Consider the following 16,851-nt stretch of genomic DNA (forward strand, 5'->3'; position numbering starts at 1 on the left):
ATACTTGTTCTATTATCACATCTCTGGATGGCAATAATAGAGGAAACTGAAAGTCAAAAATATACCGTATATACTCGAGTATAAGTCGACCCGATTATAAGCCGAGGCACCTAATTTTACAACAAAAAACTGGGAAAACTTATTGACTCAAGTGGGACCCTCACTCGAGTATAAGCCGAGGGGGGCTTTTTCAGCATAAAAAATGTTCTGAAAAAGTAGGCTTATACTCGAGTATATATGGTACTTATCCTTTGAATTTTTTCAACAGAGAATATTTTTTTAATACAGCAACCTATTGATTGCCACAGTGTTAGTAGAGATGAAAGTCCAAGTAAGGACGGTGTAATGGTTAGCATTACTGCCTCACAGCACTGAGGTCATGGGTTCAATTACCACCATGGCCCTAACTGTGCAGAGTTTGTATATTCTCCCCGTGCTTGCGTGGGTTTCCTTCGGGTATTCCGGTTTCCTCCCACAATTCAAAAATATACTGGTAGGCTAATTGGCTCCCAACAAATTAACCCTAGAAGGTCTGTGTGTGCGTGTACATGTGGTAGGGAATATAGATTGTAAGCTCCACTGGGGCATGGACTATATAAGAAACTGTTAATAAATAAGTCTGGGCTATCGGTTCCTCAGCAAACACGTGAAACAGCTAGCTGAGTCTGGTACAGTATGTGATAATCCTGATACTGGCATTGCAAACCAGTACGTTTACTCTTACTACTCTGTGCCAGTGTTTTAATTGCTTTCAGTTTTAATATTTAATATATAACTTTTCTGAACACAACTGCAATTGAGTAGCAATGCACGTGCACAAAATGATTCCCACTGTAAATTTGGCCCAGCTACTCCATGGATCACAAGTGCTTATAAGGACCGTTTCCCACTTCTTCTTGCAAATATAAATACAGTATCTGGATCAACATATCCCCTATTTTCTGCTTGTAGCTTTGCAAATTGGTAAGTGTTTTGTATGCTTCAAGATGCATCTTTTTGCCAATCCACCTATTATACAGTCTTATTCCATATAGCTTTGGAAAGATGTAATCTTTATGTAAAGAGTCACCATAATTGTTCTAATAACTTTGAAAGAAATACGTATGCACGAGCACATTTAAATGTCCTTCTTTATGATATTTTATAACAGACAATTATGGGGTCCACCCTCACTGATCATTTAGCTTCTGATATGCCCCAGACAGCGCAGCAGTGTGCTCATGCTAGGGGAGAAGGGGTTCGCCTGAAAAAGGGAGGCTTGGGGCACTTTAACCCTTGTGCCTCCCCCTCTTAATCCTGCTTTGACAACAGTGCCATAGAAGAGGTGGAACCTAACCTGAGTATGGATATACTATAATCCTGTTTGCATATAAGGTACATTATTTCTTAAGCAGTTCTCATTTGATTTTATTTAAGTTATACTCTACAGTATGCTTATTTTTTTCATTGCAGACCTTTAATATTGCTTTGTGGCATCTGATGATCGAAGCCATGGGGAACAAAGTTACACATGATTTAGTATTTGCATTCCGAGCCTTCACGTTGGATTACTCTGCTGTTTTGTCTGAAGGATCTCATTTTACCCAAGGTATCTTTACACAAAGCTTCTGAACTGTAATCCCGGCTAGGATTCTCTAGATATCATTCTCTTCAGACATTTCTCATGATATGCAGACTTATCCGTAAAATGGAATCATTTGTTTTCAATATAAACTGTTATAAGCTTGGATTACAAGCATGCAGATCTTGACTGAGAGTCAGAGAGCACAATGGCACTTTGTATTAATGTCACTGATAATTGCTCATTCATTTTTGCTACAGTATGTGTTGTGCTTATACTGTAAACATATTGGATGTATATTTTAATGTTTGTCAACTACCGTATATACTCGAGTATAAGTCGACCCGAGTATGAGCCGAGGTACCTAATTTAACTAAAAAAAACTGGGAAAACTTATTAACTCGAGTATAAGCCTAGGAGCCAAAGGAGAGGGGGAGAGGATTGGTGGTGAGAGGATTAGGTGGAGCGGAGGAAAGTGGTAAAGATGCCAGAGCCAGTACACACCAACAGAAAAATAGATAGCAGCACAGATAATGGTCGGAGGCTGGCTGCGCTGAAGCAGGAGGACTAGCAGCACAGTAGGACCCAGCACAAGAGACAGCACGACACAGCCCACCGACTGACAGCAGCCAGCAGCTGCAATCTGATGCAAACAGGCAACGCTCCCTGCGGCTGACAGTGACAGCTGACAGTCACTACAATGTGTGTGCTTTCAGGCTACTCAGTCTGCCCACCTCACCCTCCCCTGATGGTGGATCACTGCTGGCATCTGTGGTTCCCCTTCTCCCCCCACTCTGTGAGACCTGCGCTACTGTACTGTGCTACCGTCCCTCCCGCAACCACCCTGGTCTGCTCTCCTTCTCCTCTCCCGGCGGCTGCAGGTGATCAGGGCCGCGGCTTCCTCCTTGGACAGCTGTGTGACCCGGATGTGGACTGCTGGGCTGCGCCGGAGGACTTGTCAGTGTGAGTGACAGCCTGCGCACATGCTGGGACCCACCTCCTGGCAGCTCCGTCCTCCCGTCTCCACCGCAGTGTGACCCTCACTCGAATATAAGCCGAGGGGGGCTTTTTCAGCACAAAAAAATGTGCTGAAAAACTCGGCTTATATTCGAGTATATACAGTAATAATGTATAGAAGTTTGTGATGGTGCAGCAGCTAAATATTCCCACCTAGCTGAATACAGCTAGACTGATAGAACTATTGACAACATTATACCAATTTTGTAAAATCAGTAGGTCATATTAATGGCTAGAATCTCAATATTGGACCATTAGCTGAAAGTACACAGCTAAATATTAAATTAATTAACGTTTAATTTTGTAATGTTATCCAATCTGTTACTACATTATTTATTCACCTTCATGCATGCTGTTTTATGCAAAGTTCTAGTTCTCTAAATATTTCAAACACTTTTCATACTTGGAGTATGCTTGTCACTAGGACAGCTGGTACAGGCGCTGTCTAGGGTTAGTTCTCAAACAGCAGCAGACAGGGGCGGATTGGGACCGCAATCCGGCCCGGGAAGAAAACTTTTGCAGCAGCCCGGGGGACGACATCATGCTGTTAGTTTGCCTGATGCCTCAGGAGAATCAATTTCCTTTATTTTCCTTTATACTCTTGACAAACCAATCACAAGTCTTTAGTTGGTGTCATTCAGTTTTAAGCCTGCACACTTTAAAAGTGTGTATACGCTTCTTTTTGTCGGAGCTCACACAAAAGGAGTTAACAGACAGCCCTGAATGCATTTTTCATACTATGTGATGCAATTTTTTACAATCCATGAGGTAATCTTAGGAGATTGTAGATCATGTTTAATTATAAGTGATAAATACTGTACAAATTAGAGAACAAAAAAAATATTTTACTAAAACATATCACATTGATCAATACTATTTACTCAGCTCCATGGCAACAGCATTTATTACTGTAACATGAATTTTAATAGGAAAAATGGTTTATTTAAGTACGGACTTTGGAATATGCGGTTGTTATCTTTTGAGTACAAAAGCTATCCTGTCCTAAAACCTATCTCTGGAGAGAGCTTAAGGTGCGATTTGGCCTCTTTTTAGCCAATTCCGATGGATCAGGCCAAGAAATCAGATGAAAAGTGGCAAAATCAAATGTGCTTGACATCAGATCCGATCTGATGCGCGGTTCTATACGCATTGGATCAGAGTCAGAGATGGAACCTGCTGCATTTCTGATCTCCGGCTCGAACAGCCTCCCGCCAGTGGTGAATGGGAAGGATTACAATATATCATATGCAAAAGGAATGCATTCAATGTTTTGTGTGTGATCCAGCTGCCTGGGAGCTCCCAGGCGTCTCAAGGGGAATCTGGGATAAGTCGCAGTAGTGTATGGGGCCATAACTGCGCACACGCAAAAAATCGGTCCCCAGTGCGAACATGTGGGCGAACATGTGATTTTGAAGTAAAGCATGAAAAGGCAAGTAACTGTTCACCTGGGCAATTCCATGTTTCACTGTAGGAGGGTAGACAGAGAGATTTCGATTTGGGTGGGGTGTGTCCAAACTTAAATATAAATTGCAGTGTAAAAATAAAGCTAACATTTGTGGGCTACATGCAAAATCAGACAATATTTACCCTGCACCGAAAAAAAAAAAAATGTGTTTGCTCCCCTTGCATTACGTATATGGTTTGTTTAAGATACTTGCTTATTTGCTTTACATCAAAATCAGGCCCACAGTGCTTTCTCAAGAAGAACCTTTTACATTTCTTAAATTTCTTAAAACATTGATTTGAGATTTTAACATTATTGAACTTTTTTTTTTTTTTAAAGAGTCAAATCCTGAAGTATCATCTTCCTGGCAAAACAGAACCGCTACTAGCCTTGAAGAAGCTGCAGCAACTCAACTTCAAGCATGCTGGAAAAAAGTTTTCTATAAGAAAATCTGGAATGCCAGAAAACCAGGTAAAACAATAACTACATCATTTACTCAATTCTGGTTGGCAAACTTGTTCCGCATGTCCATCAGTTTTACTAATGCTGTGTACACACGGGTACAATCAGCATGAGATTTTGACTATATAGTCAAAATCTCATCGGGATTGCATGCAGATCACATGGCTTTTTAACCCTTGCGATCACGATGCACTCTCCCGTATAGCAAGCAGAAAGTCTTGGCTGCATAGACTATATAGTGCAGATCTTCACTATATAGTCAAAGTTGTATGCAGATCACATGTATGCCGTACGATGCAATCCTGATGCGATCTGTTTGCGTCGGTATCGCATTGCACGGTACTCCCACCATGTGTACACACAATGGGCGGGATGCTATATAGCAGAAATGCGGTAAAAACCCCGTTTTCGGGGTTTCTACCGCATTTCTATATGCTATATGCCCCCTCCGCAGTGTCAGCGCTGCGGAGGGAATCGCCAGCTAAAGCTGGCGAATCCCTGCAGAAGCCTATGGGCTTCTTACCGCAGCGCTGTTTGAGGGATCCGTCACGGATCCCTCCCAGCGTGCCCTGCGGCCGGCGCCGGGGTCTGCGCATGCGCAGATGGACTCCCGGGTCACAGACCCGGAAGTCCAGCGCCGGCACCGCATCGCAAGGGACAGCGCTTACCGCAAGAGCTGTCCCTTGCATGAATAACGGCATATGTTATAGCATATGCCGTTATTAATAATGCGGTAGCCGGCGAAGGGGGCCGCGGATGTTACAACATCCCGCCCAATAAGAGATGTGTAGGATGCAGATTACTAAGCCTTGGATGGAGATAAAGTACCAGCCAACCAGCCCCTAACTGTCTTTTTCAGTCACAGCATATTACATGCCTGTTAGGAGCAGATGGTTGGAACTTTATATCTGTCCAAGGCTTAGTGAATATACCTTATGTTTTCTTTAGCAATAATGAGGCTCATATGAACGGACTTTAGCCCAAAATTTCAATACAAAATCCACTATTATATGAATATGAAAAATGGCAAGATGCATGCAGATCTGCACCATTCACATGCAGGCATATGTCAGATAGAATTAAATCCAATTGTTTTAAATTAAGCATTATCTACTAGGTTAAATTCTTAAATGCAGCAGTTATATTTAGTATTACAAATATATGCTTACAAAATCATATAATATTTATCCATAAATGAAGAAAGCAATTATCCAATCTCCAATCATCCAGTAAGAAGCAACTAGGTAGTGCTGGTGACCAGCGTAACCACCTCTATTTTCCATTAATTCAAACAGATGCAATGATCAAAGAATGATATTTATTATATAGTATAGGAAATTGGTAAAACATTGAATACAAAAAATAAAATACAATTACAACATGTAACATGAAATTACATATGCATGGAGTACATAACTGACTGTCAGCAGTTGGTGGCAGATTTAAGGTCAGAATATATTACCATTGATGCTCTGCTGAGGAAAGGATGTCTATCTCTGGCTGTTCCCATGGTTTTCTACCCCAAACTTTATGGCAAAGCTTACTAAGGTTGCCCTTGAGGTACACAATAAAGCTACTAGGCTGATCACTAGAGGGACCTTAACTGACAGCTAACATATGAACATAGAAATGTGATGTACAGTATAGACAAAATATATAACCCAAAAGCCATGACCATTATCATCAATGTGTATTTTTAACTTCAACTGATACAGGTTTGACTGGTCCAACTGTACTTGGCCTATGATTGACACCCCCATCCCACCTTTCCATTGCAAATACAGCAGTTATAAGGGACATATTAGAGCAGGACTGTATATGGTTATGTGGTTCTAGGCAAGTGGAGAACAAGTATGCAGATTTTAGTGGAGTTGTACTGTTCAGTTCTCCAGAAACACGTATCCACCATATATATCTAAACTAAACCAAAACCTGGTCTGGATCTCCCGAGGAGATCCAATCTAAACTGAATCCCATTTTAGGTCTTCATTTGGTTCAGAATTCAGGTTTAAAATCCAAATTGAGGTTTTGGATTGCAAAGATTATGATTTTAGCTTTTTTTTCCTGAAAAACAAAATATGATTAATAAATATCAGGTTTTTTTTTTAATGATTTTAACCAAACTGAAGGAGTCTGTATATATCTCTATATTTTAGACTAATCTACATAAGTATAATTGAATGATGTTTGTGTGTGTGTGTGTGTGTGTGTGTGTGTGTGTGTGTGTGTGTGTGTGTGTGTGTGTGTGTGTGTGTGTGTGTGTTTATGGATGTTCCTTGATAACTAGAATGCTTTAACTAATCGTTTTCAAACTTTGCAGACTACCTCATCTTAGAGGCGATCTAAGTTCAGAGATTGGTTTATTCAGAAGAGCCCTTAAGGGTGCTGTCATACGGGTCCATGCTATTTCTGTTGTTTTCATGCATTTTGATATGTCGTTGGAAAGCTTATGACTTTTTAAATACAACACAGTAAACAGACTCCCTTAAGTGGACCCTTAAAGGCCTATAAGGGTCCATTAAATGAAAACCATTTTCACTTTACAAAACTTTTGACAAACTGAAATTAATAAGCAACTCATCAAACTGGTCTGTGAATCGAACACTGTAGATATCGTCTTGAAATCCATGTGAGATCGATCCCCAGTCAGTTATTTTTTCTCTTGAATGCTTGAGAACATTCATTGTGGGTTTTCGGGATCTTCTTTATCAGCTGCAGAAGCTTCTGCCCTGCTGTGGTTGGGAAGGGTAGGTGGATAGTTGAGACCTACCCAGGCTGCTGCAGCAGCTTTTTCCCTGCTGTGGCTGGGAAGGGTAGGTGGAACAAGAATTGCATAAACTATTCCCTGTCCATCGGACGGGCCTTAAGACTAAGGCAAATATACATATATATAAAATGTCAAACTCAGCATTTAGCATTAGCCCTGGCACATCAAATACATCATCAGGGGTCTTCAACTAATACAGTTGCATGGTCATACAGTACATTTCTATCAGTTTTCTGCTAGGAATGTATCTTTCTTCTTAAAGTTAAATATTTTATTCTGCATAGTGGTATTATGTTGGATTATTCTTGTCAGTTTACCTCAAGCAGCATCTCTCATCTTTCTGCAATACGATTTTTCTATAAATTGTCAGATTTATCTTCTCTCATCTTTATATGATGTGGCACAGCGGGAGCCAAGCAATTAAACATAAGATCTTAAAAGTAGCTACAGTATGCAGTGCAGAGAGGCTGTGAGAGAGGCTGAGACATTAGAAGTGTTTACTCTTAAGACAGGTAGACAAAATTCAGTTTCTAGGCAACCGCAGATTAGATGCACTACTAGCAGTTACATGTATGAAACTAAAAATGATGTTTTGTTTAGTAAATAATGTTATAAATCAATTGTCTATAACTAAGTTTGTACTTTGCTTGGTACTCATGAACACCTGGTCCTTAATGAAAATATATAATAAGCCAATCACGGCACAACAACTCCATACACAGAAGCATGAAGACATATTCAAGGGTTCATTTGAGGTTGATACCAATTATCTTAAGGTGTGAACATTTAAATAGAGAAACAAGGATCCAGTGTCACTACTGCCATGGCCAGTTTACATGACAATAGACTCATATACCATCATGGAGTTGATGTTCCATGTTGCTATGTCAACGCGGCGTACAGGATGTGCAATCCTTAATAGTTGCTAAGGATTTTGTGATGGTTCTGGTGGGAGTCTCTATTCCTTTTTGGACACCTGCTCCCGTTGCAATGATTAGAATGTCCATAGGTTGAAAAATGGTAGCTGCATAGACATATATGTAGAAATAAGAATCGGGTCCTAATGCTGGCCATGATTACAACGATTTCAGGGCTGAGTGCACGATCATGGCGGCTTGTGAGATTCAGTGTGTGTTTTTGTGCACATAGGCCCTTATTCTAGTTGAATCAGATGGATGCGTATTTCGGACGGGCACCTAGTGTTCTTAGCCCCGCCTACCGCACGGATCGCTCACACCGTCCGAATGCGGTAAGACGCCGAGCGAATGGACCGCGAGTGGATGTTTCATGCGAACACCTCCCCCATCTGTAGGAACCTCCCCCATGTTCCAATGGTCTCCGATCATCGGTCAGACAGCACTGAGTGCTCCAGACCACTCAAACATTTTTCCTTATGAAAGCAGGGATATGGGCGGGCAGCTGACATCCGTCTATGTCAGATGTCCGCCCCCCACATGTGCGTCACGGCTGGATTACCATACGTACGCCCAAAGTTTTCATGGGACCGCCAATGAAACGTGGGGCGTACACATATGGTAATGAGCCCAAACATCCCTTCACGCCCCTCTCCACCCCCTGCTTGGATGGTTCCGACTGATCAATTTCTGCACGGAACTAACGCCGTGCTCGGATGTGTGAGGCGTTCGCACATGCGAAAACATGCTCTGCACATGTGCAAACACCAAACATCGGCCGTCCGACTGCACACGCAGCCGTCCGACTCAATCAGAATAAGGGCCATTGTGAGGTGATTTGGTATGATTACGATCCAATGTGTGACCCTCCAGGTCGTGAGATGGATCCTATGATCTTACCTGCTGCACATAAAATCTAAAGATGATAATAATGACCAGTATGCAGCAAGTTACACAGATTAGATCTATCATGTGTCTGGGAAGCTGCCACCTACTGTCTGAAATCTGAAAGGTTCCAAATCGTTCTAATGTATGGCCAGCTTAAGAGCGTTAGATTTTTAGGATTTACAAGTCTACAGAGTTTATAGATAGAAGACAATCGTCACTGAATGACCAGCACATCAAAGTGGATGAGCTACAGTAGCAGAAGACCATTCTGGATTCAACTCCTTTCAGCTAAATCTGGCACATTGAGGTTGCTCTGGGCACAGGCTTAGCAAAGCTAGACATTTGAAGGTTGGAAAAATATTACATGGTCTGCTGAGTCTTGCTTTCTACTGCAACATGCAGATGTTAGAATGTCACATAAACAACATTAATCTATGGATCCATACAGCCTTGGGTCAATGGATCAGGCTGAAAGTGTTGGTATAATAGTATTTTCTTTGCAATCATTAGGTTAATTAATACTAATCAAGCTTTATTTTAATGCCACAGTCTACCTCAATATTAATCCTAACTACAGTTTGTGCATCCATTTATGGACACAGTCTATCCATTGTTTAATTACTGTTTCTAGCAGGATAATGTACCATGTTACAAAGCACATCTAATCTGTGTAGTCAGTATACTCAAATGGCCTCTACAATAACCATATCTAATCCCTTAGGGCATGTTTGGCTATCCAAGCTGTATAGATGACAAATCTGCAGGAAGTTTTGTGCGATGAGAAGTGTTTTCAACCTGGTGTATTTGTACAACCAGGAGTACAAGCTTTGATGTACAGGAAAAAATTCTCTAATGGTGAGATGGGATAGACCTAAAAGGGACAGCAGTGTCCTAGAGATTAAGTTGATTAGGCTGCAGCCTATGGTGCCAGGATTGGGGGTGGGGGGGCTTGCAGGTGACAGCTGAGGAAAATAATACCCCTTTTACACGGTCGCAAAAACCCGGGTCATCGGCGGGTCAGACCTGGGTCAGCAGCGGTGTAAATGGGCCATGCCATGTCCCTTTATACGGGACTTTTACCTAGGCTAGGACTAGGGTAGAGGGCGGTGTAAATGGGTACGGCGGGTCATACGACCCGGCTCCCATTTACATCAATGGGGGACATACAACCTGAGGACTGCAGCGCCCGCAGGTTGGACGGGGGGGGGGTTACACACAGCCTCCGCTGCTATCTGCTATACTCTGCAGACAGCAGCTGCGGCAGCGCAGGAGGTGAATGGATGCCTGTGTGCGGCATCCATTCACCTCCCGGATGAGGGCTGGGGGGGTGCACGTGGGCTGGGGGCAGCCCAGAAGAGTACCTTAGTGCTGGGCTTGCCCCCAGCGCAGTGGTCCGGGTCCCAGCGGTGGCGATCGGTGCTTGGAGATGATGGAGATTAGTTATAAAGAAGCAAGATGCATCAAAGTAGATGTGCAACTCATTATCGGCCCCTGAGTGTGTATTTATTGAAAAATCTCCATATGTACTGTAGAGCCGTATGTTAAACAATAAGCTTTCATTGGTGGACTGAGCAATGGGTGAACTCATTTTGGGAATATTCAGGCAGGACACTTACTGGCACATAAAAAAGAAGTTGCCCTATATTACTGTTAATAGTCAGTCTGTATGTGTCTTATTCTAATTGAAGTTACTGTATTAGGAAGCCACATGTTTTTTTGCATTGAGTGCCAATTAACATAGAAAATGTAAATTTGCATGAATAAAACAAGTGTATTCCCATCTTCACCCCAAAGTCAATACATTTTATTCTCCACTATTACCTAAAATATTGTCACAGGGCTTACATACTGTATTTGCATACTTTTATACAAGATGTCAGGTTGTAGCACTGGTGAAACAAAAGTTACTCTCAGATTACAGTTGGGCGTCAGTAACTATTCACAGCAGTTTGATGAAGAGGAGGCGGGCGTACTACTTTCTCAGAGAATAGTAAAGATATTTATTCTCATCCCATGCTGAAAGCAGTTCAAATGAAAATGACAACCTAAAGTTAGCACAAGCAGAAAAGAGCAAGTGCACTCAGATAAGACCACCTCATTATACGCATTATACAAAACAAGAAGTAATGGTAGTGTCATGCTTAATGAAGAAGAGAAAACTCATCATCCTTTTTCAACCATTGAAGAGCATATTACTCTGAAGGATGGTGTAATCTTAAATCTAAATCCTGAGAAATAATTACATCAGAATCCAAAATTAAAATGAGAGCAATCCTTGCTTATGATGTTGAGGACGTACAAGTTGATTTTTCTAAAAATGAAGTAACTCTTTATTGCAATTATAAAGGGCAAATGTAGCTATAATTCCAAAGGAAACCTCCAAACAAGTCATTGCTAATACTGCCAGCTATCAATGCTGGTACAGAAGGAATACGTACATCAGGACACATCATAGAGCCCTCTCTCTCTCTCCCTAAGGGACTAAAAATGCAGATGCATTCCAGTTCCGTTTGTTACGTTGACAGTATTAATCAAAAAGCAAAAGGTTGACATTGTCAAAAGGTTGCCATGCACTAGGTTGCATTTAACAGAAATAGGTCAACATTGGCAATGGTCGACACATAAAAGGTACATGTAAGCTTTTCACAATTTCTTTCAGATAACTTGTTTATACAATCCACGTGGACTACAATTTAGTATGGTAAAGTTTTGCCAAGTGAAGGGAGGCACCATGAGAGGGTACATGTTACACTTATTGGGGGTCTTGGTTGACAGAAGTTAACATAGGGACTAATTCAGCCCCGTGTGCTGGGTTGCGAATTTGCAGCCCAAGTGATTATCAAGCTCAAAGCCAGCGACTGCTTGTCATCGCCAGCCATTCATCCAACCATTTTCTGGGAGTGATGGTGGAAAACGCAGACAGACCCCGGCGTTGGAGACACTAGGGGTGACATTCTATGGAATGAGAGTTGTGTTTTTTGGCGAATTTTACTCCAAAAAACGGCTAATTCGCATTTTTCCGTGAAATCGCATATTTAATCTGATGCGAAAAGGTCCCTAAATCGCATATTTTTTGCGATAAGTCATGCGTACTGAAAGTGCGGTAAAAATTCGCACTTTTATCGCATCCAGATGTTTCCCAATAGAAAAGTATACAATTCGCTTATTTAATGGAATGGGATTTCGCAAATCGCATTTTTAAGGTGTCTAATAATCGCCATTTTTTCAGACCTGGTTCTGATATGCGAGTTGGCCAGAACCCTGCACAGATCATTGAGATCTGTGCATGGTTCTGCGGTAAAAAATGTGTTTTTTTTAGAAAAAAATTGCGTGGGGTCCCCCCTCCTGAGCATAACCAGCCCCGGGCTCATTGAGCCGGACCTGGTTCCAAAAATACGGGGGACAAAAAGTGTAGGGGTTCCCCATATTTCTGAAACCAGCCCCGGACTCTTGGACCGGTCCTGGTTCCAAAAATACGGGGGACAAAAAATCTGGGGTCCCCCGTATTTTGAAACAAGCACCGGGCTCCAACAGCCGCAGTGTCATGCCACAGCCGGGGGACACTTTTTACATAAGGTCCCCCGGCCGTACCATGAGCACCATGGCTGGTCAGCCTTGGACGGGGTACCTGGAGGAGAGGGGACCCCCCCCCAATAAAGGGGTCCCCCCCAAGGCTTCACCCGTCCAGGGCTGAAGCCCGGGGGCTGTCACCGGCGTCCCTGGCCAGTGGACGCCGGCCTGATGGTGAAAAATCTTTCAATCCTAACATTGCTTTATACAGGAGAACTACAAGTCCCAGAAGACCTCCCCGCAGGCTGGGACTTGGAGAACCACAAGTCCCAGCATGCGGGGCATTAATGGGCCCGCTGGGACTTGTAGTCAACCTGTAAAAAGAATGTTAAAAGAAAACACACACACAGAAAAGTAAAACTTTATTACATACACATCCACACACCTCACTTTTACAACCACATACTCACCGATCCAGGATCCAGCGCTGGTCTCCCTTCTGCTGCAGAGCCGGCTACCCCCGCACTGACAGCGGGGACAACTGTCTGTCTCCGATGCAGCTAACAGCTTCTGTCACGTTGTCCCAGCGCGACACAGGCTGAGAGCGTGATTGGGCGATGCGTCTCCATGGAGACGCATAAGCCGAAGACGCTCTCAGCCTCTGTTGCGCTGGGACAATCCGACAGAAGCTGTTAGCTGCATCGGAGACAGCCGGTTGTCCCCGCTGTCAGTGCGGGGGTAGCCGGCTCTGCAGCAGAAGGGAGACCAGCGCTGGATCCTGGATCGGTGAGTATGTGGTTGTAAAAGTGAGGTGTGTGGATGTGGATGTAATAAAGTTTTACTTTTCTGTGTGTGTGTTTTCTTTTAACATTTTTTTACAGGTGGACTACAAGTCCCAGCGGGCCCATTAATGCCATGCATGCTGGGACTTTTGGTTCTCCAAGTCCCAGCCTGCGGGGGAGGTCTGCTGGGACTTGTAGTTCTCCTGTATAAAGCAATGTTAGGATTGAAAGATTTTACACCATCAGGCCGGTGTCCACTGGCCAGGGACGCCGGTGACAGCCCCGGGCTTCAGCCCTGGACGGGTGAAGCCTTGGGGGGGATCCCTTTATTGGGGGGGTCCCCACTCCTCCAGGTACCCCATCCAATGCTGACCAGCCACGGTGCTCATGGTACGGCCGGGGGACCTTATGTAAAAAGTGTCCCCCGGCTGTGGCATGACACTGCGGGCTGTTGGAGCCCGGTGCTAGTTTCAAAATACGGGGGACCCCCAGATTTTTTGTCCCCCATATTTTTGGAACCAGGACCGGTCCAAGAGTCCGGGGCTGGTTTCAGAAATACGGGGGACCCCTACACTTTTTGTCCCCCGTATTTTTGGAACCAGGTCCGGCTCAATGAGCCCGGGGCTGGTTATGCTCAGGAGGGGGGACCCCACGCAATTTTTTTTTTTAATACAAACCCAAAATCGCACATAAGCTCAAATTCGCACATTTTTATGCCTAAAAATCGCACATTATCGCACTCAATCGCACTTTTTAGCCTCTAATGTGCATCCCATTAAAAATGCGAATTATGACTAAAAAATGCGATTTCTGAAAGTGCGAAGAGCGGCGATGTGGAGTGCGAAAAATATTTGCGCTTTTCTCTCAGCCCATAGAATGTCACCCTAGTATTGAGTAGTGGTGGGGGTGCAGAGTCATGGACATGATGCATTAAGCTACGACACTGCCAGACACTGTCAAGGTAAGGGCACTAGGACTTAATAATGGTGATTTGCATGTTGTCAATTATATGGCTGGGGACTAGCACATCCTAGTAACCATGGGGCCCTCCACAAGTATTAATCCAGCCTTCCCTATCTTGCACTACAGGTGTAAAAATACAGCTATATGGGCTACAAGCAAAAACAGTCAGTATTTATCCTGCATATAAAAAAAATTGCCCTCCTTGCATTGCAACAGTATTAATTACTTTATTATTTTTTTGCTTTGCTAACAAATCATGTAAAAAGTAGGATGTGTGCAGTACAGAAAATGTGTTTTTTTGGAGGTATACTAAAGGTGCCCATACACGTTACAATTATTGTATACAATATTGTATACAATATCGTATCTCATCCGATCTGGGTTTTGCGATGACATCAAATGAGATGAGATCTAGTACAAAAAGTACGTGCTGCACATACTTTTTGTACTAGATCTCATCTCATTTGATGTCATCGCAAAACCCAGATCGGATGAGATGCGATATTGTATACAATATTGTATACAATAATTGTAACGTGTATGGGCACCTTAAGTAATTTTTTTGGTCTTACAACAATCATTATGTGAAACTTTTCTTCTGGTGATTTAGTGGCCTATTCATCACTGAGGGGTGAATTTATGAAGCTTGGAGAAGTGTTATCTATCCCCATAAAGAACGTTATGAGCAAGGTGATAATGGTTCAGCCAATCAGATCTTACCTGTCAATTTACATATTGTAGCTGATTGGCTGAACCATTATCACCTTGCTCATAACGTTCTTTATGGGGATAGATAACACTTCTCCAAGCTTCATAAATTCACCCCTCAGAGAGGAAAATAAATATTAAGCATTCACCTCGCGGCAAAATTCAGAGGTATTTTGATAGCTGCTCCAAAAAGCAGGTGCCCCAGGATCTTCATCACCTATGCATTCATTGCTAAATGCTAGCAGTGAAGGTTTTACATTCCCAGGTCATGTAATTAAGCAATGGTGCTCACTGTTCTGCAGGTCAGGTTTTTAGTTGTATTTGTTTTGTGAGCTGATGCATGGACGTCAACATTTTACTTCATGCAGAATGCTACTGTACTGTACTCTGGAGGCCAATCTGTGATATGAAGCTCCTATATAATGCTGTCATGTTCTTCAGCTCACTGCCAGAACAATTTAAGTCACATTGCTGAAATCCTGGCTACTACTTTGAAGCAAGTATGCAATTCTTAATGATATTTCAGTGTCTCCATATTGTTGGGATTTCCTTCTGCAAACATCAGTGCTTCCAGTGCATCTTTTTCAGCTAAAGCCTCTACATTTGGGGGGCAGTTACAGGGAGTGGTGGAAAAAATGCAGCCATGTCTGAACCATTTTTGGGGTGGGTCCCTGCCTACACCATCAATCCCGTACACCGAGAACATGGCAATGGCATCTCAGATCCCATGGCCATTCTGTGCTTCCATAAGGTTATCCAGATGGTCAATTACAAACATTCTGCGAGCACCGCTGCGTGTCTGTATCTACAGCATTAGCTAATTCTTACACATCTTCTGCTTAGAGGATCACAGCGCATTAGTGTTCATTAGCATACCAATTACCAGAGCACTTTAGAAACTAGGAACAAATAAAGGAATGTAGGTATGAGCTGGTCAGGGGTAAAGTCATCAGTGATAGATATACAGATCACAGTCAGGAGGGCGCTGTGTGAAGCACAAGAGCTAAAAGTAAAACAATAATAAGGCCAGGAGTATCAAGGTTCAAAAAGTGATAAAATGTAGAGTGATAAACAGCCAATCAGCTCCAGATTAGCGACCACCTGTACACGCGCTGTACAAGCAGTGGTGATTGATATTATTATTATTATTGTTATTATTAATAATAATATATGTGATAACGACAAGGAAATTGTCAAAGGTTCTCTCCTTGTGCTTACTTGTTGTACAGAGGCATACTGTATCTATTGAAAATAAATTTATAAAATACTTGTTTACTGACCTGTCATTTTGTGTTTTATATATATTTTAGGATCCACAGAAAACACCAATGTTAACGGAACCTTGGATAAAATATGTGCTATTGTTGAACCAAATGCTGAACATTATGGCATTAGCTTGTTAAGGTAAGTCCATTAAATTAATTTAATGGAGGTTATTCGTTTAAAAAAATATGGATTAATTATTATAATATTTAATGTTGTTGTAATAATAATAATAATAATAATAATAATAACTGGACACCACAGGCTGCTCCCCTTGTATAATAGTAATAACTAAAAACAGGCTGCTTTCCCTGTATGATCATAGCAGAACACCACAGGCTGTTTAATAACTGGACAACACAGGTTGTAGTACCGCTGCTTAACACCCACACCAGTTTCCGACAGTAGTAGTGCTGCTTAATGTCCACACCAGTTGCTGACAGTAGTATTGCGGCATAATGCCCACACCAATTGCCAACAGTAGTAGCGCTATGCAACGCCCACACCAGTTGCCAACAGTAGTACCTTGTTTATACGTAATGCCCACACCAGTTACCGATAGTAGTAGCGCT

The 16,851-nt window shown here is 42.5% G+C and overlaps 1 protein-coding gene across 3 annotated transcripts in view; it reads left to right on the plus strand.

Annotated features, from left to right (window-relative positions):
- Window positions 1–16,851, plus strand: part of ADGB (androglobin) — a 282,215-nt gene that overhangs the window by 181,841 nt on the left and 83,523 nt on the right. For all 3 annotated transcript variants that reach the window (XM_083176187.1, XM_083176188.1, XM_083176189.1), the window contains 3 exons: window positions 1,453–1,588; window positions 4,362–4,493; window positions 16,327–16,420. In XM_083176187.1, the coding sequence (XP_083032313.1) occupies window positions 1,453–1,588; window positions 4,362–4,493; window positions 16,327–16,420 (362 nt within the window). The remainder of the gene's footprint in view (window positions 1–1,452; window positions 1,589–4,361; window positions 4,494–16,326; window positions 16,421–16,851) is intronic.

This window comes from Crinia signifera, chromosome 3, assembly GCF_055691185.1.
Source record: "Crinia signifera chromosome 3, ASM5569118v1, whole genome shotgun sequence".
Taxonomy (NCBI): domain Eukaryota; kingdom Metazoa; phylum Chordata; class Amphibia; order Anura; family Myobatrachidae; genus Crinia; species Crinia signifera.